At 43.6% G+C, this 19,969-nt stretch overlaps 2 protein-coding genes across 6 annotated transcripts in view; both read right to left on the minus strand.

Moving 5' to 3' along the window:
- Positions 1-8,109, minus strand: part of PDPR (pyruvate dehydrogenase phosphatase regulatory subunit) — a 28,790-nt gene extending 20,681 nt beyond the window's left edge. The window contains exons 1-7 of one of the 5 annotated variants that reach the window (XM_074881708.1): positions 8,049-8,109; positions 6,847-7,143; positions 3,686-3,819; positions 2,647-2,728; positions 2,392-2,555; positions 1,257-1,378; positions 294-411 (exon numbers count right to left, since the gene is read on the minus strand). In XM_074881708.1, coding sequence (XP_074737809.1) covers positions 294-411; positions 1,257-1,378; positions 2,392-2,555; positions 2,647-2,728; positions 3,686-3,819; positions 6,847-7,073 — 847 coding nt within the window. In that variant the 5' untranslated portion in view covers positions 7,074-7,143; positions 8,049-8,109. Of the gene's footprint in view, positions 1-293; positions 412-1,256; positions 1,379-2,391; positions 2,556-2,646; positions 2,729-3,685; positions 3,820-6,846; positions 7,147-7,548; positions 8,009-8,048 lie in introns of those variants that run through there. The other 4 variants (XM_074881707.1, XM_074881706.1, XM_074881705.1 and 1 more) reach the window with 4 other exon arrangements.
- Positions 8,110-8,239: 130 nt separating this feature from the next.
- Positions 8,240-19,969, minus strand: part of GLG1 (golgi glycoprotein 1) — an 85,962-nt gene continuing 74,232 nt past the window's right edge. Inside the window, exons 19-26 of the mRNA XM_074881704.1 lie at positions 19,736-19,873; positions 18,271-18,394; positions 17,787-17,929; positions 17,463-17,564; positions 16,690-16,797; positions 15,951-16,071; positions 13,954-14,060; positions 8,240-13,465 (exon numbers count right to left, since the gene is read on the minus strand). Coding sequence (XP_074737805.1) covers positions 13,298-13,465; positions 13,954-14,060; positions 15,951-16,071; positions 16,690-16,797; positions 17,463-17,564; positions 17,787-17,929; positions 18,271-18,394; positions 19,736-19,873 — 1,011 coding nt within the window. The 3' untranslated portion in view covers positions 8,240-13,297. The remainder of the gene's footprint in view (positions 13,466-13,953; positions 14,061-15,950; positions 16,072-16,689; positions 16,798-17,462; positions 17,565-17,786; positions 17,930-18,270; positions 18,395-19,735; positions 19,874-19,969) is intronic.

Genomic DNA, 19,969 nt, shown 5'->3' on the forward strand with positions numbered 1-19,969 from the left:
AAGTCTCAGACACACCTATTAGTCAAGCTAGAGTCAAGGTCATTCTCCTGCTAAGTTGACAAACTCTGAAAATCAATTTCTGCAGCAAAAGCCTTCCAAAGAGTGAGGAAAGAGAGTCTTTCTACCACCAGAAGAGGCTATTCAGAGCAATTCAGCTAGAATGTACTTCACAATCCCAAATGAGCTGAGAAGCGATAGCCCCTAGTTGGCCTTTTTGTCATAAACTACACATTGCCTTGGAAAGGCAGATGTAGTTCACCGAGAAAAGTGAGGTAGAGCTGAAGAATCCTTACTTGGTAAGCTGCTTGCCAGAGGTTCCTTCAAAGGATGTGTCAGGAGGTAGAAGTGTTCACAGGCATGGAGTGGGATATTGACTGGTTCCTCCCCCGAGTGGCCCAACTCATAAGCCCACTGAAATAAAAAAAAAGTGCAGGTTAGAATGCAGAAGAAGAAAACTAACTCCAGTAAAAAAGGCAGGACAAAAGCACAGCTCACCTCTGTGAGTTGCTTTCATAAAAGACCAAGTAAGATTTGGTTCAGTACCCTAAACCTTAAACAGACACAGATTTTTTTCTCTTTTCTTAGAATCTGAATTGTTTAGGATAAAGACTGTTTTTCTGTCCTTCACAGAAGATCTAGAAAAGCGGGGCCCTGATGCAAGACTAAGAAGTATCAACTTACAAAACTTACAAAAAAAGTAAGATCTGTACACCAAAGAGAAACACTAGGCTCAGCCACTAGAATAGTCAGGATTTAGGTGCCTGTACTGTTCAGACCCCATACTAACAAGGCAGCCACCTGCTAGCTGAGAAACATCAATTATCAGATGTATTTTTACAGTAGAGAAGACATGGCACTGAGGGGAGGAAGAAAAGGAATTTTTGGGGTGGGGGGAGAGAGAATGGTAGAGACAGACTTAACTGTCTCACTAAAAGCCAAATCAAAATTCTTCCTGTCAGAGGGTGCACCCCCGAGGAGAGAGACCACGGCCAGAGCTGTACCAACAAGCCGCAGGGTGCGCCTCAGCAGGTTAGCATCCAGCCTTTGGTGCCAAACAAACAGCAAGCACTGCTCTCCCCCTTCACACCCCTGCTGGTCTAAGAAGCTGAATAACATGACTTTGATCTACTCTGGTAAACCAAGCCAAAGCACAAACCGTAAAAAAAATTAAAAAAGAAAAACAAAAAAAGCCCTGAGGAAAGTGCACATGTTCTTAACCAAAGGAAAAAATGAAAGAAAAATTTTAATAATTCAACCTGGCCAGCACAGTTGACGAAGTACTGGCATTGAATCTGTCCTCTGTCGGTCTCGACTCCAGTCACACGACCCTTCTGGACTGAGACATGACTGACACTCGTCCGTTCATGAATCTGGACACCTGAAGAGCACACAAGAAAGTGACTATACCACAAGCCTTCCTTCTATTGTGTCAGGCTGCTAACGTTAAACCCTTGAACTCAACCTAAACACTTATTTTCTCTTTAAGTCAAAATTTCTATTCTTGACCCAGTAATTCTTAAGCGAAACCCTGTTATTTGTAAAATGTCATGCGTACAATTTGTACATAATTTAAAGGCTGAGAGTGTGAAGAGTTACAGTACTTCTTCCCATCTGACAATGTGGGTGATAAATACACCCTAGTATTAGCAACATGAAAAAAAAAAGTCTCAACTACAGATTTCTTTCCATTACGATTTCTTTATGCAAGAAAGTCTGTAGTTTCAGATGGTAAGACTGGTTCTTTTTTTAGGAAATCAGTCATTTTGTGAAAAAATCAATTAACAGTCTGCAAAAAAAGCTGGACTAAAAGCAACTACGAGAGGTATCTTCCTAAGTAGCTTCTTACAATCTGATGGACTTTCATCCTTAAAGAGTTTCACCTCTGTTACCACATCTAACCTTTCTCCCACTTCTAGACCACTCCAAATTTGCCAAAGCGCTGGGCAAACAGCATTTATTACCACAGTTCCAAAGGCATTTCCAAAGCCTATGTGCCCAATGAAATATTCCACAAAGACTCAGTCACACCTTTGCATTTGTAGGTAATTAAAACTCTTTTGATGTGTAATTTCGAGTCAGATGCTATGAAGGATTGTTTTTATGATAAAAGAGTGTGTGCTTATTCAGAGAAACATATAAGCAGTAAGGACCACAAATCCGTGCCTGATCTATCACAGCAGATCTGTGAAGACTCAGTATGTTAAAAAAAGTTCAGTCTGTTTTTTGAGGAAAAAATAGGTTTTAAAGAATCCGAACCTTACAGAAATAACTAAGTTTTGGTCTTCAGTGCTCAGTTACAATACCAAAAGGGATGCAGAACATGATTTTTTTTTATGGACGGAAGATAACTATCATGCAGGAGAGCACTCTATAGGTAAGAAAACCTCATACCATTCCGTGAGGCAGCGGTTGCCAGAGCCAGACTCACATTGGCAGATGACACGAGAGCATCTTCTGGCACATACATGGCCCCCACAAGGTCATGGATGTTGATCAGTGGGTGGAGCTGTGCCACTTGCTTTGGGGTGATAATTTCACAAGGTATCCCCATTACACTGCCACAGAACGTAAGAAAAATGCTGTCATTAGTCTTGCAGGATAGCTAGTGCAAACTTAAGATCAGTTTTATTTCCTGCTTACACGTACTTCAGCGATGAAGCAATGCGTTTCAGAGAGATTAGTCGATCCTGAGTCTGAGCCAGTGAAATAGAGCCCGTCTTCATGTACCCTGTGACAATGACCAAAGTCAAGTCAGATTTGGACAGGATCTTGAATTCCTTTTTAATCTCAGACCCATTGCTTTAATGTAATTGCAGACCTGTCACTTCCACTACTCAGGAGCCTGGAAACCCCAGATCCCCAAATAACTTTAAATGCTTACCAGCTAGTAATTAAAAACTGCATTAGTCAACTTTTCAAAAAAGCAATTTAATTTTGATTTGTGTTCTTTCTACTGCATTTACTCATGTTTATAAAAACCCCTAAACTTTACACGTGATACCTATTAAAAGAGAGAGAGGTTACTGGCAAAAAAGTGATTTAACAACTACTCAGAAGAATAAAACCTCAACAACTAAATGCAGACATTTTGTGACTCCACCATCTGCAACAGATTAATACTAATCTTAATTACAGGCACAGTTATTAATCTCTGTTGAATCTGACATATACCACAAGGCCTTGTCAGCAGAAAACTTTCAGTGACCAAGTTCTTCCTATCAGGCACATGCCTGAGCATTTTGGAGGGAGAGAAAGAATTTTAACACAACGTTTTCTTGTTACTTCCAGGATGAGACTTAAGCAAGATACCTTGCTTTGCCTACGCTTTCGTGCTTCTGTTAACCACCTTCTCTTTTTAAGAAGTGAATCAGTGCAGGAAATGGGCCATTTGCTCCAGTGCTGCAATATACTTTTTGGTGTCCTTGTGAAAATTCACCTACGTTTGCCCAAGTTACAGACAATATAAAAATCATCACAGTTTGCAGGTAGTTTGCTCATCTGATATTCTTCTTCCCATTCTTCTGAGTACATTGGTAACATCCCTTTCTATCTGATTCTGTCCAAATGTATCGGTTCTGAACAGGAACCACCAACTCGTAAGACAGTGTAGAATTACTTTTGTATTTCAGCATCAATACTTTGATTCAGTTTCCCAAAGATTACTCAATGACTACACTTTCAGTACCTGTTTTCACTCCCGTCTCTTGTTCCAGCTGCTGGTAGAGCTTGTTTGAATAGTCTGCCATCTTCAGCTCGATGGACACGTGCCTGGCTGTGCTCACGATGCCAGCACAGAAGCGAGTGGTACCAGCAGCCAACCTGCAGGAGATTGTGAAGAAGGCCTCATCCAGCTGACAGGTGGAGAGGTGAGCAACCCCCATCAGGCTGCTCCAGCAGCTCTGCTGACAGCACACACCAGACAGCCACCTCTCCCCCAAACATCACACCGAAAGCTGTAAGGTGGATGATGCAGGGATAATGCAACCTCTAGAATGCTTTTCCTTTAGCTCACTTTTGAAAATGCATTGTATTGCAAAATAATTACTCTTTAACTAGTTCTAAACACTGACATTTTTCAAAGAAAACACTTTAAATAAAATTACCTTATGCTTAAGTCGACCTGCCAACCTGATACTTTCTTTCTCTGTAGCAAGATTTCCCCCAAATGAAAACAAATTTCGATTTGAATCTTGCATCTTTGCGGTTTACAGTAAGAACGAGTCCCTCTTACTGTGCAGCAACTTCCATAGATAGGTACACATATTTCTTGCCCTTTTTACACTGCCCTTAAGCCACTGTCCATCTAGCTATTTGGTGAAGGGCTGCTGTAGAGAAGAAATCTATTAAAAACTCCCCACAGCATAAATAGGGGAAGACAAGACAATTATATTTAAGCATCTCTCTTGCAACCTGCTTCCACAATATTTCCAAGTCATCTTTGCTGCTGCTAAAACAATCCTGCTTTTTTCCACTTGCCTATGCAAGCCTTTGACAAGGCTGCTTTTGGCTTAGCGTGTCCATATTCTCTCAGGAATTGAACCAAAGAATCAGTTGAGTAAGGCATTCTTTTTGCTACATCCCTTCTCTGTGACAACTGAAACAGTCAAAGCACAGTCTCACCGTGCTGTGCTTACCATAAGACATTTCTGCTAATGCAATATTCTATTTTGTATCAGACTGAGCTGGTACAGCATCTGTAATGGGGTATTCATACTGCACTCTAAACTAGTAAAGATTACACTCCCTTACAAATGAAGCCTAGCACCTAATTTCACTCAGAAGAGCACTGCTCACAAGGTCTCAGAATCACAGAATCGTCTAGTTTGGAAAAGACGTTGAAGATCATCCAGTCCAACCATCAACCTAATACTGACAGATCCCAACTACACCAGATCCCTCAGCGCTGGGTCAACCCGACTCTTGAACACCTCCAGGGATGGGGACTCCACCATCTCCCTGGGCAGCCCATTCCAACGCCCAACAACCCCTTCTGGAAAGAAATGCTTCCTAATATCCAGTATAAACCTTCCCTGGTGCAACTTGAGGCCATTCCCTCTTGTCCTATCACTTATTACTTGGTTAAAGAGACTCATCCCCCCTCTCTGCACCCTCCTTTCAGGGAGTTGTAGAGGGCCAGGAGGTCTCCCCTCAGCCTCCTCTTCTCCAGACTAAACCCCCCCAGTTCCCTCAGCCGCTCCCCATCAGACCTGTGCTCCAGACCCTGCACCAGCTCCGTTGCCCTTCTCTGGACACGCTCGAGTCATTCAATGTCCTATTTGTAGTGAGGGGCCCAAAACTGAACACAGTAATCGAGGTGCGGCCTCACCAGTGCCGAGTACAGGGGCAAGATCACTTCCCTGTCCCTGCTGGCCACACTATTTCTGATGCAAGCCAGGATGCCATTGGCCTTCTTGGCCACCTGGGCACACTGCTGGCTCATGTTCATCCAGCTGTCAATCAACACCCCCAGGTCCCTCTCTGACTGGCAGCTCTCCAGTTGCATCTCCAGATGCAACTACCCCATTTCCTCTCTTTGCAGCTATGAAGAACCTGATTCTACCTGCTTCCCAGTCATGCAAAGTCAAGGAATCACAGCTACTTATTCTTGAAGGCAGCATCAGGTGGGAAGCTCAAAGCTAGATGGTAAAGATTCTCAGTCCAGCACCTAGTTAGGGGGACTGCTGCAATAAACATCTCTTCAAACTCTTCAAAATTTTAGCAGTGTCTCATACCCAGGGTTCCTAAATTGCTGAAATGAAAATAACATGAATCTACCTCTAAACGAGAAATCTAAACTCGGGTAAGGGCTGTACAGTCAGTTTCCAACAGGATCTACGTACTCTGCCACAGACTGCTGATCCAACTCACCGAGGAGCACGCAAAGACTTGTACTCAGCCAAACTGTAATGGCTTTAGCTGTTACACAGATGGGCACTAAATCCTGCAACAGCCAAACCAGATAACCCAAGTCTTTTACCAGCTTACAGCGTGCTGGTTTAGTGATGTTTGCTTATAACCTCCACATCTCCTGCCACCTCTGAGCTTTGCTAGTGGTGTAATGCTTCATATGTGTATCACATCCTACTTCCAGACATGGTCAGTAGGGGCTGGATGATTTACACAGATTTTTAGTTCTCTTAACACGGTCCATCTTCACCAGCTGTGCTGTGTTTTACATGATTACCTGTGATTATGCCAGAGCAGATGGATACCTCCCAAAGGAACTGTGGTCTATGGAAAACCCATGCCAGGGCAGAGTTCTCGTGATGGGAACTGCAGCCCATGGAGGACCCACACTGGAGCCTGGCACTGATCATACTCCCAACCACTCACCCCCTGTGTTTCTTGGGGTGGAGAGAGGAGGGTGAAAGAACCTGAAGTGCAAGAGTGAAGTTGAGTATGGGAAAGGAAAGGGGGTTTTAATGTTTGTTGTTTCGCACTACCTGAATCTATTTTAACTGGCATGAAAAAAAGTAATTCTTTAATTATTTTAAATTAATTCTCCCTAAAGGAAAGTTTGTTTTGTCCACGGCAGTAACTGGTAAGCAATCTCCATGTCTTTATCTTGATCTGTGAGCTTTCTCAGCCCACTTTCTCCCCGTCTTGCTGAGGAGGGAAAGTGAGTGGCTGTGGGGGAGTCTGGCCTTTAACCAAGGCTAACTGACCACGCTCACACACAGGTCTGCCCTGTGCTTGGGAAGAAGTAGTAAGTGTCGTTACTAATGTTCAGTATAAGCTTATTCCATGGGTCCAAATCCTGGCGAAGAGGTAGAAATAACATATCACAGCAGATGCTGCTACACATGGAAGTCCTGTTTCTTTTGTTTTGTTACCGGAAATCCTTACCTGCCCTGCTCAAGTAAGACTATATCCTTCCAACCCATCTTGGAAAGGTGATATGCCACGGAGGTGCCCATGATTCCACCACCACAGATGACAACCTGCGCCTGTGCTGGCAAGGAAATTGGGTGAGGTTCTGCTGTACTTGAGGTACTTCGCCGGGAGCAGGTCATTCTTCTCCATTTTGGGTTAGCTGCCCGCCACCGGACATCTGACAGTAATCGGAGAAACATCCCGGCAGCTTTTTGACAGTTTTCTTAAAGCACCAAATAGATGTGCTCAGATGTTAACTCAGTACCACTCCTTCTAGGAAGGAAAAGACGAGAATCATGTTACCACTTATTATATACAAGGTTGGCAGTGGCAAACATCACGTGGTGGATCGGGTATAAGTGGACATGGGAAAGCTGATGAGTAAACAAACAGAAGAGCAGTTATTCAGTCCTGACACAACAGCCTTGCTATTAAGATTTAAACTTGGATCACGTAATGGGTACAGAGCATTGTACCTTTGGTTTTGACATCAGGGTAACTTGACAATGAGCAAGGAACCAGACTAAAGCTGGAGAAGAATGGTGAGAACACTCTCACATCAATAGGCAGACTGGAGAGAGCCAGCAGGCACAGACCACGCTCTGAAATCTTTCATAAAGGCTGAGGTTAACAGGATGCAAATAAGTTTGATTATTAATGTTGTCAGGCCTTTACCTGAATAAGGAAACGAAGTCTGCGGCCAGAGCAACTAGAATGAGGAACAGACGTGCTCTCCGGTAACTCCAGTTTTACCACAAGCCGTTCCGCAGGGCCTCCGGCCGCGGTGCCGGCACAGCGGCTCAGCCCGGGGCCCAAAGCGGGCACTTCGCCCTGTGCCTGCGCTCAGCGCCTTACAGCTGCAGGCTTCTGGCTTCTCCTACCCGCAGCCTGCCCCACGCCTCAGGTCCCTGCCGAGAGGTGACGGGCCGCCGCGCTCCCCGCTCCCACCCTGAGGGGAAGGGGGGCACGGCGGGAAGCGGGGGGGCGCGGGAGCCGCCGCCTGGGCCTGCTTGCCTCCGCCGGAGCCCCCGAGCGCGGGGAGCGGGGCAGGCCCGCGGGCGAGCGCGGCGGGAAGGCGTGGAGGGGAGGGCCAGGGCCGGCGGGCGGGCCGAGCCCCGGCGGGGGCCGGGGGAGCGGGCCGGGGCCGCGGGGACAGCGGGGCCGCGCCGGCTCACCTGGGGCAGGGGGAGGCCGGACTGACCTTCCGCGCTTTACGGCCGCCAGCCGCGGCGCGACAGCCGCCCCTGCGCGCTGCGTCACCCGCCCGCCGGCCAATCCCCAGCCCGGCGGCCGGGGGAGTGACAGGGCAATGCCCCGCCCCCCCGGAGCCGGGCGCGACCAGCCCTAAGAAATAAACTACAACAAGTAAAAACCTGCAGACTCTTTTTATTAAATTCTCCCATTTCATCTGTACAGAAAAAAATGCACATTATTATGTTCAGAATCTCAGTAACATCTCAAAATTACACAGCATGGACATGTAAAAAAAAAAAACCAAACCAAAACAAGGACCGGCCAGGATTTATACACAGAAAGGGAAAACAATTTACAAAAAAAGTCGCGTTAATGTCACATTTAAAAATAAAATAAAAAAAGAGACTAAGTTCAAACAGCTTCTGCTGTACAACAGGAATCCTCTGGGTCTGTTTTGTACACTGTGGGGGAGGCCTGCAGTGCCCTCGCCAGGGGGACAGCGGGGTACCCCTCATCTCCCCGAAAACCCGCCTCTGATTTCTCTGGTACGCTCCCCGGTCCAACACAAACGTTAATCACAGCTTCTGATCACCTCCCTTCGGCATCAGTGTCTACAAAGCCACACCTCTCCCTTTTCCCCTAGTTCAGTATTTGCCAAGGTGAGAGCTACGCAAGCGCTTCTACTCAGTAAATACAGGGGGGCAGCGGGGTGGGATTTTGGGGTGCAGCCATTCGCTCAGGAAGATCTCCTGCTTTCGGTCAGCTACGGAAGGATATTTGGGTGTTGGGGAGTGGGTACGGCGCTGAATCCCACCCAGTGCAGGACAAGCAGCGCTACCAGATGAATCCTTTCCCCTCACGCGTGAGATTTGGGTCCCCTCTAACCACGACTCATCGGTGGAAGTAAGCCAGCAGGTTTGGCCTCCAGGTGGGGAGACTGCACAAAGATCAGTACCTGGGAGCTGCCTTTAAGATTTTGAACCCCAAAATTAAGAATGTACTTTTATACAAACCAACACTACAGCTGTTTGAGTCCACAGAGCTATGTTTTAAATAGGGAAAGAAGTGCTAGATGAAATGTTCTGGTTTCATACCACACTCATGCACTCACACACACCTCAAAACTACCTTTTTTAAAACAAAACTGATAAAGTAAAAAAAAAAAAAAGTACTACAATCTTTCAACTAAATAATAAAGTTGTGTTTTAACAGAAATCACCATCCAACTTGAACACAATTCCTCTACATTATGGGATTCGAGTGATCCCTCTGGCTTGTCACGTTTCTTCCCTCCGTGCCCACCTGCAGTCAGTTTCTGTACTTAGAGACACTCACTCCTCTCCATTATTTTTCATACAATGTGCTTACTGTGGATACTTTCAGAGCAAGACTGAGTATATTTGCATGGAGTTGATGTCAGATTCTGAGTGAAAAGTTTAAATTGTTACAGAATTATTTGAACTTCATTAGGACTTTCCCAGCCCTTTGCAGTGACACAGACATACGAGTACTCAACTCGCTGGACAGTACTTGAAGTGCCAGGAATTTTGTTCCACCCAGATGAGTTACTCTAGCAGCCTGAACAACAGAAGCAAGGCAGCAGAATCCCAAGTTGAAACTCAGTAAAAGGACTTGATTAGACCCACTAGGTAAACAATAAATAAGCTTATTAAGGTCAACAAGAATGAACACTAACGGACTAGCAGGAGTGACGTAATGAGGTGCACATCATGCACAGTCCCTTTAGCCATGTCATCTAAACACATGCCATCATCCAGGAAACATAACTTGTTAACCCTTGCAGTAGCAGGGGGGAAACGGAGGCTGCATGCCTTGCTAGGTCCCGGTCATCTAGCTCTTCCATACACCCCCAGGAGCATCAGCATCACCATGTCTAGAATAAGCTCTCCAAGAGGTTTTGTGGTGACAAGGAAGAAAAAAAAACAACCTCCACCACCTCCTGAATTGCATTCTGTGGAAGGCAGCCTTCTCCACCGAGAGGTCATGAAGAGAAAAGGGTACCCCAGGTTCTGCCACATCAACACTCTTCTCTTGGCTGATCGCAGCTATTTCTAGCACTCTCAATCAGATGAGAGAACTTAAAAAGGCTTCCTCAAGTTCAAGGCAACAGCAGTGTTTCTTATAACCATTTCTTTCTTTCCCCACCAATGGCAAATGGTTACCTGCAGGCAAGATGTTGTGTTGGCAACAGCACAGGCAGGTTATTTTTGGAAGAGTACTTGTGTGGGCTTCTGTGCTTTTGAGACCTCTAGAATTTTAGGTATACAGGAAAAGGAGGAGGATGTTTCAAGACTGGGACTGATAGATTTCTAGTCATGAAAAAAATCAAATTTAGTCACTAGCAGTGGCAGGAGGTTCCATTTTAAAACATGAAGATATAAGGATGCTCAATGATAAAATCGCCAGTGTCACACCTTTAAATAGTGGATCTGTGCCCTTACAGTGACAACGGGCATCTGAGAAATTTATTTAGTACCCGACCTTTGCTTCAGAGGGCCTCCAGGCACATACCTATAACACCATCCCAGAGCACTCACACTGAAACCAAATTCTCAGGTGAGCCTGCTGACAGTCAGAAACACCATCGACTACAGACCAACACTACCAGACACCTAACACAGCGCTCCAGGCACCCTTACCTTAACCTTCTCCCGATTAAAAAGGAAAAAAAACAGATGACCTTATATCTGAAATTAAAAAAAGTCACCTTCAGAACTGAACAGGGTTTACATTCAGAACTGTGGCTACAAACCTACAATTTTCACTGCAACGTCTTTTGGAATTTAGTGGAAGATGCTATTTCTAGACAATAAACCATCTAATTAGGCTTTTCAAGCTAATCAGGTTACAAAATGCCTTTTCAAAAAGTCACAACAGTTTAAAAAAAGCCCTCCGATAACAATTTAATTATGCCTGATAGACATTTTGAGAAGCAGGACTCATGCCAAGCAAGCAAGGCTGCGCAAAGATCCCACTTCCCTTGCCGGCAGCTCTGCGAACACACCCATCTCTACAGCAGTAATTTCAGCACTCTGTCAAGTGAAACAATATACGCTTATAATTGCCAAACTAACATTTGTGATGTTATACACCTGTGCTACCTCAAGAGACACAATCAGCCATTCCTCTTCTGCTCCACTTCACATTGACAGAAGGCCAGTTAAGCTCCGTTAGCACCAGGGAAAAGGGGTGAGAAAAAGAACTCAGGCTTAATTTTTGTTCTGTTCTGCCTAACCACTTAACTGCAATCTTACCATGCACTAATTCTCCACCGAACCTTCACTGCTCAGACTTTCGCTACTGCTTGCCTTGTGTTCATAACACTTTGATATAAAACCAGAAGTGCTTGTGAAAGACTCACTAGCATAGTAAGTCTAAAACCATATCCCTAAGTTTGCTGTCCATCCTCAGAGTGGGATGAAGGTACATTTGCAAAAAGCTTCAGTTGCAGCAAAAGCTCACAGTATTTTGCATACGCCATTCTGTACACGCAGCATCATCAGAATCAGCTGGCCCACACTCCAAAGATGTCTCAAAACCATCTCCAGTTCTTCTAGAGAACAATGCAGAGAACTGGAAATGTCAGGTTTTACCTAGCAGTGCGCTAAGTGGGAAAATAAAGTTATGGTTCAAGCATCAGCCTAAGTCGGACAGTTTCAGGCACATGATTTTTACTGCAGCACATGCAGGTGAGCCCATCTAAAAGGCAAATAAAGGATATCCTACTGTACACTGGGACTCTCGTGCAGTCACTTCTAGATTTCACTCAATGTTTCAGCTAAAGCACGTGGCTTATGACCTCCCCCGCTTCCTTGTACTTGAGGAACAAAGATGATGGTAAGAAGAGGCCACAACTACTGGGTGCAGCTTTTCTAAAACACCTTCTTCAGGCACTCAGGTGTGAGTATCAGGTTCTGAAGTGTAACTATATAGAGTGTGAGCGCACACATTGATGGTAACAATGTGGAAGCTACTTCCCTTAAAGATCCAGATGTTTCTGCCTTTCATACAACACTATCACCCTCCCATCCACTCCTGTTTGGCCTTCTGGACCAGCACCTGTGTCCTACCTCCCAGAAAACATCAGTTATCATCGCTATCAACTGTAGTTGTGGAAATGAAAAACATTCTTCAGTGCTACCATTCAAACCATTAAGACCCAGACAGGCCAGTTACAAACCACTGCACTAGCCCACAAAGTAACCGTTTTACAGATAGAGCATGTTGAGTGTTCAGTCGCTTTCTGCATCACTGACAGAGCGCTGTATCACCAGCGTGTCAATACCATCTGTAGATAGTTAATTTGGAAGAGTAATAGCTTAGCAGCAGCAAGGTAAAATAAAAGGAGTGTTAGAATTTTACTGCATCGTCGCTAATAAAAAAGTTGACCGAGTAACTGATCGGGGCACTTAATGCCCGCTGACAGCAGCGCTGTACGCCACTGACAGGCTCTACATGCCTCACGTCTACACCGTGTCTTTAATCTACTGATATACAAGTTGTACAGCTCGCATGAGTATTTGATCCTGGTCAGTATTTTATTCTATCTTGCAAGTGGCAGAGGAAGAAAGGGAGGGCATCTTTTCAGCCAAAAAAAATCCACAGTCACAAAAGCAGGATATTCACTAGAAGATGACACCAGCGACTGGTGTCCTTAGGTTGTCCAAGACTATGCTCTGAAGATGCTTTACATAAGATGAGCAAGATGTCCAAAACAAGGCCAACTGTGGTGTAATGCAATTTACCCTTTAATTTCCTGCCTCAATTTCACCCAGCCACAGAGGATGACTAGATTTCAGTATGAACCATTACCTAAATCATATAGTCGGTATGCAGATATATGTCTTTCTTTAAAAATTTACTTAAAAACTGCTTGAGCTGCAGGTCATATCAGTCTGGTTTGGAGAGTGAAGGCAGTTCCAACAGTACAATAGAGACTTGTCTACAGGCAGGTAAACGAGAGTCTGCTAACAAAGGGGTAACAAAAGCTGCTGGCTGGGTTGCCAATGTTGCACACAAACTTTCATAGGATGAAGATGCTGTGGATGAGATCCAGGATGGGAAAACTGAGCCAACACCTGCTGCTGTTCTAATTTTTTTTTTTTTTTTTTTATTCTCCTCTCACAAGAGGGGGTGGGTAGACTATACAGAGGAGGGCTGTACAAAACTGGGCACTGGGCAGGCATTTCTTCAGCAGGCAATCCAGGCTCTACCTGTCCTTGAGCTCTCTTGTCACCCGCTTGGTGATGCGTCCACACATCAGGCCGATGAGGAAGAGTACACAGATGCCAACCGTGATCACAGACAGTATGTAATTCTTGGACGGAGAGGTCATAACTTGCATGGCAAGGTCAGAAAAGCCTTCTGCTGGGGCAACCTGGAGGTGAGAAGGGAATAAATGAGCCAAGCTGTGCTTTCCATGTGACCTTCAGCCTTGGCATTCATCAGGTTTAGTCTCTGGTCCTGCTATTGCCTCCTGTCATCATCAGACTTGGCCTGAGCCACAAACAAGCAGGCCTGCAATGGTTCATCTGAAGGAACTTCTGCTCAGGAGACAGCTTTATAACAGGAAGTTCTGCTGACTATTTCATTGCCCCAGACCTCCTCTACAGGAGACCAAGCCCTGTGTGCACAAGAGACAGTTTTAACTCTGCACTGTTGAGGAGGATGCATCCCAGACACTGAGAGACTGAGATATACGAGTTCAAAAGAGGAGACCTGACTTCAATTTTTCTGGACCAAACTCAAAATGCTAAACATCAGAGACAAGAATTTCATTACAGTTGAAGTTTTTCAGAAATAGCTTGCAACAGAAAGATCTAATGCAAGGGAAAAAAAAAAAAAGGAAATCCTTTACATATTCACCTTTGCGGCATAGCTCCACATTTCAATACGATCGTTAAGGCGTTTCTTGCATTCAGGCTGCAACCTCACACGTTTATCTTCCAGAGCTTCCATTAAGCATGACATTTCTGTAATGTGCAGAAGATGGTGTTACAAAACAGAAACTGGCTTCAACATGTTATGGAAAGGCTGCTGAAAAGGGACACTTCAATTCTCATAAAGGCTGATGATTACATAGCTTTCTAAGCAGACTAGCCCGCCTGATAGACTATATACAAAGCCCTGTTGTACCCCTGAAGCTAGCAACTTCACTGAGATTCATGATTAATACTGCATTTTGAGGCACAAGGAATTTTGACTTCCAAAAAGAAATTACAGTACATATACAAGATGTAATTCATGTGATTTACGTGAAATTTTATAAAGTCTTATAAATTTGCACCTTCAATGAGCTGTTCTCTAAATTCTGTGCCACTACCCTTTAGAGAGAACTAAAACCAAATGCAGCTCAGGAAAAAACACAGTGTTATCTCCTTAGGCTTGTTAGGAGTTTCTTTTGATCAACAAAATATTTTGGAACGGTTCACTTCCTGAGTTTTCACACAGTCCTGTGAAAGGAAACGGATCACGATGTTCTGGGTGCCTACAGAGTGTCTTGGCTAACTCATAAGCTCTTTTATATGCTCATATCAGACACTGACATAAAATTTTGTATTTTATACTTATGCTGCCTTACTTGAATCATCCCTAATTGGATGCTTTCTGCTTTGCAGTGAAGAGTTACGTTTGTTCATAGCAAACAGGCTGCAAACTTTAAACTAACTTCAGACTTTTTAAACACAATTGTCAGTTCAAACACTCAAGAGGCGGATCCCTCTCTAAGCTACAGACTTCTGCACACCTTCAGTGCAAACACATCAGAACACACATCAAAAGAATTATGACAAAACAGGAATAAAGGATATTCATTATTTCAGAAAGGCACTCGGTAACTAGCACGAAATATAATGATTAGGAAAATACTTGACTGCTATTTTTAAAGCCAGATAAATTCAGAATGATGGGAAAGTTCAGAACTTTCTTCCCCGCTAGCTTTCCTTAAACAGCCATACATACTCTTCAGCTAGCTAATGTAATAGCAGTAACAAAGTGCAAGAGCTTGACCTCAAACAGGAAAAGAATGGGTTAGAAAACGCTTAATGATGCTTCAAGTGGTCTGAACTTGCTGAACTCAGTCTTGGAGGACCTGGAACAGCTGATGAAGTCTCAAAGCCTGTAGCTGCTACATGAACTTAGAAAGTGTAGTAAAGATTACCTACCCTCTGTAATACTGGAAAAGAAAAAACTAGTATGTTTAAGCAGAGAAGAAAAAAAAGAGATCAAAGGACTTCAGTTTAATTTTATCTGTCAAAAATACTGAAACAAAGAAGCCAACCATGGACAAAGACTGACACAAAGAAAGAAGGACCAAGGGGATTAGCTAAGAATGAATCTTGTGAAACCAAACCGATCTGCTTGTTAGAGAAGCAGCTTAGTTCTAGGGAAGCTTTTGATACAGTCTGATATAACATTGTCATAAGTAAGCTTGGGAGCTGTATCTTGTGAAACTGATACAGGGTGGGAGATAAACTTCACTGAAAAATGAGCCCATGTACTTCAGTCCATGTGTATTAAGAGCTCATTTTCAAAGGGGTTTAACTGAGGAGGGATTTTATAGAAGGGTTATGGATCTGGTATCACACACTATTGTCAGTAACCATATGAACGATGGAATGTAAAACACTCATTAAATTTGCAGATAAGGCCGCAAGGATATTGTATCAGGATTGAATAGGTTCCTCCTTGGACACAAGGAAGGACTTCTTGATACCCATCTTCTACCACCTCTGCAGCTGTTCCACCTTATTACCCGCAGAAGACTGGTGGAAATATCTTCTACTTAAGATAAAGCTGGTAAGAAAATGCAGCTTAAGGCTCTCGGGACTGAGAGGTTATACGAGTAAAGCACAAGCACTTACGGCGTCCTCTCCCCGGTGGAATGGCAGCACAGTGGTGTTTGATGTCTAGGGCACAGGCTGTGTGGAGCACTGGGTCAACAAATATATCTGCTTTGCTTTCCTTCAGCATGTTGAGTACTTCCTGGGGAGGGGGAAATTACAAGTATATCTCAAAAAAAGAAGAGAGAACAAAACTCATACCACTTAATGTTTCTGTTCATCTTTGTAAATCCAGGATCATGCGAAAAACCACCACTGCCCCTGGATAAGGCTATGAATGCTGGTTTAGGCTGGGTTAAATGTCCTGGTTTATAAGGGTTACCACAGTTATGTTCATTAAAATACCCCTATTAATCTAAAATACAAGGTCAATATGCCAGGGTTACTTCATTTAGAACTGAAATAAGGTGCCATAGCCATAGGGCAATTCATACAGCCCTTGATCATAGCCACTGCCTAGGCCATACCCAGCACTCAGGAAGCCTGCAACGGAGACAGCAACAGAGAACAGATTAGTAACAAGAAACTTTGGCAACCATAATTAAGAAAGGATCCAAGCCTGAAATTGCAAAGGAGGCATTGTCGGCACAATTTTCACTGGCACATTGAAACTGAGTTGAATTGCTGCAGGCCAGAACTGAGCTGTGTAAGGAAATTTGCAGAGCTCTGGCTTCATACTAGCTAGAACATGGCCTGGGCTGTAATCTGGAAAAAGCATCCCATCCCTGCTTTTAGAGCACATTCAATTTATTTCCTTTACCTTCTTGCACATTTCAGTTTTTATTTTTAGCAGATTCACTTTCAGACATTCTTCCACCTGCCCAGTCTGCTCCTGAGCTGCTGCTTCTTCTGCACACAAGCTGGAAATCTATTTAGAAAAAGGTGTTTTAGCATAAGTAGTTCACAACAATCATTCTGGCTTTTAGCACATTTGTATCTCAATGCATTAGTTCATCACAGGGTGCAGCTAGAGAACACGATGAGATACTTTCCCCCCTTCAGAATCCCCAGAGCCAAAGGCAGCCTGGCTCATGCAATATGCATACCCTTCAAAACCCAACAGCAAGAAGTCAATATTGCTGTACTGAGGAGAAAGGCAGGGAGGAAAACAGCACTGAAATAATGTTAAGGTAGGAAATAAGCAATGCTTGAGGCACAGCGGATTTGGCTATCAAAAGTGGAAGCTCAAAAGTCTGACTGTATTCCAGTTAAGGTTGACAAGACCAGAGAACTAACACACATTTTTTTTACAAGAGGAAAGCAGTATTTTTCCATAGTCACAAGAACTGATGAGATCCCAGATGAAAAGATTAACTTCATATTAGCACTGCACAGGAAACTGCAATTCTTGAACACTGGGCAGAAGTCACAAGCAGAGAACCTGACTAGCTAGAAGCAGTTTAGAGGGCTTTTTCTTTAAGTATCAGGAGAGGTCACATTTTAAGAAACAAAAATCTGTTACATGAAGGGACTTCATGAAGCATGAAGGGAGTTTTCATCCTGAAAAAGTAGCTGTGGAGCTACTTCTCCTACCTCTTCAGAGCAGTGCATCTGAAGTTGGGGATCCAGCCGATAATCAAGAGCCGATTCCTGGATAATCACTCGAATTTGGTCCTCGCAGTCTGGAGAGAGACGCTATTAAGCAGAGAAAGTCATTAACCCACTCAATGACCTTTATTTTCATAAATCAATCACCTTTCATTTTAACCTGTATATTACTTGTATAGGAGCATACAAACTCATTTACGTACAGCCTGTTACACACACGTTGCACAGACCACAAGCCCAAGTTTGATTTGTTATTCAATGAGTGTTGCTCCGCACCGATTCTCATTTGCATGCACCAGCTCTACTCACCTGGTCTGCATATTTCAACTTCAGGCATGAGATGACTTGCCCTTCTAACTCTGTATCATCCTTGGCCCTATTCAGGATATTTTGGCAGAATTTTGGTATGTCTGCTTTGCAGGCCTTCCTGAGCACTGGATTTAAGCGGTAATCTAACCAGGAAAGATGACAGAACTTCATTAGAGTACACATCTCTTCAGATTACAGGATATCACTCCAAAAGAGATTTGACAAATTCCCTGGATGACACTGTACCACCAGTAAATTTAATTTTGGGGAAAAAAATAAAATTCTGTTGTGAAAAAATACTATTTTTTTCAGGAATAAAGTGGATCCAAAAACACATGCTGACCTTCAAAAATTTGACTGAATAAAGTCAGTGTGTGCACTGTCAACCACGAGGGAGAATAAAACAAAGCAAATATTCTTTCAGCCATGCAGACCACTCAACAGCTCAGGCAGGTAAATTGACTTTTTTTTCAGACAAGGATACCTGTATTCTGTGTAATCTGGCGCTTGGTAATCATTTGCTTGCATTTAGGATCCATCACTTCACTGTTCTTGTTTTGTTTCAAACACTGCAACATATTTTTTGAGTCTGCTTCTGGACAAAACCGCTACAAAAAAAAAAAACCAAAAAACCCAAGTTTCACCACTAAGCACTTAAAAAACCCACAACTATATTAATGGGAGAGAAGAGAACAACCACGTGCCCAACCCAGCGGTATACAAACACACTTTCTAGCCCCAACACCTTCTATTAAAAAGAGGAGTGCTACTCTCTAAATTGACTATGGGCATGAATATCTCTGCTTATGGAGTGAGCACTAAGCCATACAGTCCTGACTGGCTTCTAGGCACCAGCTTGTGTCAGCAGCATCAAAAGAAATTTGCTTTTATCTTCTATTCTTAAATTACAGCACATTTTGCAAGAAATACCCACCAAATTATTGGTCTCATACTCAATTACTTTCACTCCCCTTTATTTTAGAAACTAAAAAGGGAATCTTTTAAATCTATACACATACAGCTGTTCTGCATAAATGCTGGCTGGAGAAAGCAACAGGTAAAGACTTCATTAGTAACACTCAGGACAAAGTAAGACCACACAGAACGAGAAAGCAGAGGAGTGCTCACTGATACTAATTTGCCCATTCCTGCCCTGAATTCACTAGTCAAAAGTGAACCAGCTTACCCAAAATTCAGACCACGGTACTAACTTTTTTTGTTGGAAACTAATTCTGCAGGTGTAAGATAAGGCTGTTGTATCTTCTAATCCTCACCATTTTGGTGAGATTACAGGTCTTTAAAAAAGAGCATGAGCCTCTACTGGAGAGCAATAAATTCTCAAGATGTTCTGCTTCGGCCACAATATGCAGTCAGGGTACTGCATACAGACCACACTTGCTAGTGTTTCAGGTCTTGCAATTCTGGCTACTGTGCAAGCATGGGTTGTATTAACAATCACTGATGCTTTCCACGTGGTACCACTTTAAGCTAGCATTTTTAATTTTAAACTTTGCATAATTTTGCCTGCTTTATCAGTTTGATGAAAGTCCGTATGCACCAAGTCAGCAGTGAACTGAAGATGTTACTCCTCTCTGTAATCATAACTTCTTCACCTTTGCTAAAAGCCAATCCAAATCCAAACCAACTGGAGGAAAACTGTATTTGAAGCCTCAGCACAGACTTCCTCCTCCATTCTGCAGGCAGTTGGGAAGACAAATTTACTAGGGCACAGGCTTTGATCTCATATTTGGAGGAAGTAAAGTTGAAAGAGAGGAGCCCTGAAGAAACCTCAGCCTGATTCAGAGTTAAGAAACAGATTACTTTGCAAAAAAGCAGTCATGCTGCTGAAACAACACAGCAGTCTTGTAACAAGCCTTTATGGGAAGCTCAAAACTGATAGAGCTCTTATATGCCAACCTCACCCTCTGAAATCAGCACACTACCATTACCTTGATCATCTGCTTGCAGACTCTCATGAGCGTGTAGTCCAGTTCTGGATCCATCATCTCTGTCTCCTGCAGTTTAAACACCTTCTGGTGGCAGCGGGTACTCAACTGCTTCTTGATTTCTTTCAGGCATTCAATAATCTACAACACAGTATTACAACCATAACAGTGTTGATGTGATTCTGTCATATGCTGCTCAAAATGCACAGCTATGTGTTGCCCTAATGGCTATCTTCA

Source organism: Strix uralensis, chromosome 12 (genome assembly GCF_047716275.1).
Source record: "Strix uralensis isolate ZFMK-TIS-50842 chromosome 12, bStrUra1, whole genome shotgun sequence".
Taxonomy (NCBI): domain Eukaryota; kingdom Metazoa; phylum Chordata; class Aves; order Strigiformes; family Strigidae; genus Strix; species Strix uralensis.